This window comes from Vitis vinifera, chromosome 10 (assembly GCF_030704535.1).
Source record: "Vitis vinifera cultivar Pinot Noir 40024 chromosome 10, ASM3070453v1".
In the NCBI taxonomy this organism is placed as follows: Eukaryota; Viridiplantae; Streptophyta; class Magnoliopsida; order Vitales; family Vitaceae; genus Vitis; species Vitis vinifera.
Window position 1 is genome coordinate 1,295,190 of NC_081814.1, and position 3,078 is coordinate 1,298,267.

Below are 3,078 nucleotides of genomic sequence, written 5' to 3' on the forward strand. Positions count from 1 at the left end.
AAAAATTTTAGGTACTACCTTAATGCACATGAGGTACTACCTTAATGACATGAGGTACTACCTTAATGTACCTAAGGTACTACCTTAAGGCACCTTAGAGAAATGATGCTCTTCTATGATTTAAGTCAAAATTAGTTCATTGCATTACATATTACAGCATGCCATTATTATATTCTTATTGCTCACTCATTCGGTAGGTTATGTAATCATAAAAAAGTTGAGGTACTACCTTAATGCACATGAGGTACTACCTTAATGACATGAGGTACTACCTTAATGTACCTCAAGTACTACCTTAAGGCACCTTGGAGAAATGTTGCTCTTCTATAACTTAAGCTACAATTAGTTCATTGCATTACATATTACAGCATGCCATTGTTATGTTCCTCTTGCTGACTCATTCGATAGCTTATGTAATCATCAGAAATTTAAGGTACTACCTTAATGCACATGAGGTACGACCTTAAGACCCTGAGGTACTACCTTAATGTACCTCATGTACTACCTAAATGGACATTCGAGAAATGTTGTTCTTTTTACAAATATTTTGTTGTGACTATTTATTTAAGTAAACAGTTGTTTTCCCATTTTGGTATTCATCTAGATTTTGACGGGTTGTGGTTGGATATGGAATGTGATCATGTGAACCATTTATTTTTTGGTTTTGTAACATATATTTATTTGCCTATCACAACCTATAGATTGTTGGAAGCAAAACATGCTACATGCAAAACCATTTTGGAACCCTGTATAACTTTTTGCAAATATTCTTCATGAGTAAGAGCTAAGCCAAATATTAAGAACATGATGAAATGCCAGATCATCACTTAATATTATTAACTAAAAGAAAAAAAACTCGTGATAGGTAACAAAGAATTATCTCAGCACATGACAATCTAAAAAAATCACCAGTGCCAATAGTCTTCAATGATTCATTACGAATACCATCCAATGTCTTCACCATCACCCATGACACCTGAATTTGTCACCATGGTTTGTAACATTCTACTTCAACAAAGGATCATTATTTTTGAACTATATTTGGAGAGGACATTGGGATGGAACAGGGAAAAAATTGAAAGGATATGTAACAAATGCCTTATCTCTATTAGGATTTCCTGTATAAAACAAAACACAAACATAGTCCTTTGAATGTGTACATCAGCAAAATGTTTCTAATGTAGTCAACAAACCAAAGAAACCTAATTTTGATCATATGGTAAACCAAGTTTGCTTCATACAATCCGAAGAAAGAGGATAACATATGACTCATTCTGATATTACTCCCTCTTGTAAGCTATAGCAACAGCATCACCATGCAGTCTTTCTTTCCCTTACGCGTTGCCCATTGTTGTACATAAAGTTCTGACATTCAGCATCACCATACTGTCACTGTTACAATAAATATAGAACATAAATAATGGTTTTAGAATGGGAACAAAATCACATCATCACATAACAGGATATGAATTCAGTCATTTGTGGACAAACTACAATCAAGTATTGCTTTATATGGTAAGTAGCTTCAGATAGGAAAAAACTTATCATCAACCATGAAGTCACAAATGACAGGAGGCCATAATTTTATCTCTAACAGTGTTGTGTTCATTGAGCACTAGTTCCACAACTAGCTGGAGTCTGTACATGTTGAGCTTGTCCTACAGAAATGGGAAAAACTTATTTCATACTGTTTTTTTTTTTAAAAAAAAAACAAAACCAATTAGGATGTAAACTAGCTCTAACCTCTGCCACTGAAGTAGTTAAGGTGGCCCCATTCCAAAATTCCATGAATTTTAGTGCAAGGATACCACAGTCAAACCTATAACACATCACATTTAGGCTTGTCATGTATATCATAGAAATCTAAGAAAAAAAAATCACCTCAAATGTCCGTTTTGGTTAGAATATATGAATATTTTACCCATTCAGTTGTTGCACAAGGTGTGGTTGGACATGCTCAAAAGTCGAGACATCCACGTCCATATGAATTGCATATGCATGCAGTGCTTTATTGATTGCCATAGATAATCGCCTTGTTGCAGCACTAATACTGTTTCCTCGCCTCAAGGGCAAAGATGAAAGAATTTCAACTCGTGCAGCTGCAAAATTAACTACATGCATGTGCCAGTGATTGTTCTCACAAACTGGAATGAACATCTGCATTATCATAAAAGAGTTATTACCTTTTATGTTATAAGATAATAGTCATGTCCAATGCCATTGCATATATTACTATGGAAATGAAATTTAACAACCGTTATTTACCATGTTACATGTCCCCAAATCATGGCCCAATATACCAGCATCCAGATACATGCGACATCTATCCATGATCACCTGGCTGGTTGCATTTGTTTTCAAGTTGGTCAGAATCACCTGTTCACGGGTGGGGTTATCAATACAAACATCAACAAATGCTATTCTATTTTGAGACTATGTCAATTTAGGATATTAGAGGGTTCACCGAGAACGAAGGATCAAAATAGTGTGTGCGCGCTGGTGGTGCTTGCTGTCCATTCATCATGCGAGAGACAATCGCCACAATCTGGCAAAGTTGTAGAAATGAACAAATTTTACAACCCCATCAACACTTTATACATTATATGACCAATTACTTTTGAATTTAATTCAACATAAAGATAAGTAACTTACTACTGAATTAACCCACCGCCCTGCATTTAGACAAGAAATTTCTTCTCGGGTAATGTACATCCCATACATCTCGCATAAAATCTCGCTAGAATGATTGAAAATGAATTATGTCATAATGATGTAAAGTTATTCACATATTAAATGATTGCAAAAATTATTTTTAGAAAAATGAAATGTACCTAGGATCACCAATTTCTGCCAAAGCGTAATCTGCTACTACCCGATGAGCATGGGGGATTTTAGGGAATTGTTTAACACATTGGGTGACAAATGGACTTTTGCAAGTGGGAGGACGCTTCACTATCCTCTTACAAGTCCGCTTAAATCTCTTGATAGATGAAGGTTTAATGGCTTGATCACCACTCCCACCTACCATATCACATTCTCGCGCTTCTTCTATTGTCACTTGTGGTGGAAGCGATGCCT

General features: G+C 35.5%; 1 protein-coding gene across 1 annotated transcript; it reads right to left on the reverse strand.

Moving 5' to 3' along the window:
- Positions 1-1,559: 1,559 nt before the first annotated feature.
- On the reverse strand, positions 1,560-2,163 carry LOC109122196 (uncharacterized). The gene is made up of 3 exons (XM_019218625.2): positions 1,922-2,163; positions 1,744-1,819; positions 1,560-1,658 (listed from the first exon to the last, which is right to left on the reverse strand). Exons 1-3 carry the CDS (start codon positions 2,161-2,163, stop codon positions 1,560-1,562), a joined length of 417 nt encoding a protein of 138 aa, XP_019074170.2.
- Positions 2,164-3,078: the final 915 nt, after the last annotated feature.

What these genes read in the sequence shown, in the direction of transcription:
- LOC109122196 (XM_019218625.2), bottom strand. Translation starts at nt 2,163, where the DNA reads ATGCAGATGTTCATTCCAGTTTGTGAGAACAATCACTGGCACATGCAT. An exon ending in CTTGTGCAACAACTGAATGG is followed by an intron (nt 1,820 to 1,921) that starts GTAAAATATTCA and finishes GATGTGTTATAG; the next exon opens with GTTTGACTGTGGTATCCTTG. An exon ending in TAACTACTTCAGTGGCAGAG is followed by an intron (nt 1,659 to 1,743) that starts GTTAGAGCTAGT and finishes CCATTTCTGTAG; the next exon opens with GACAAGCTCAACATGTACAG.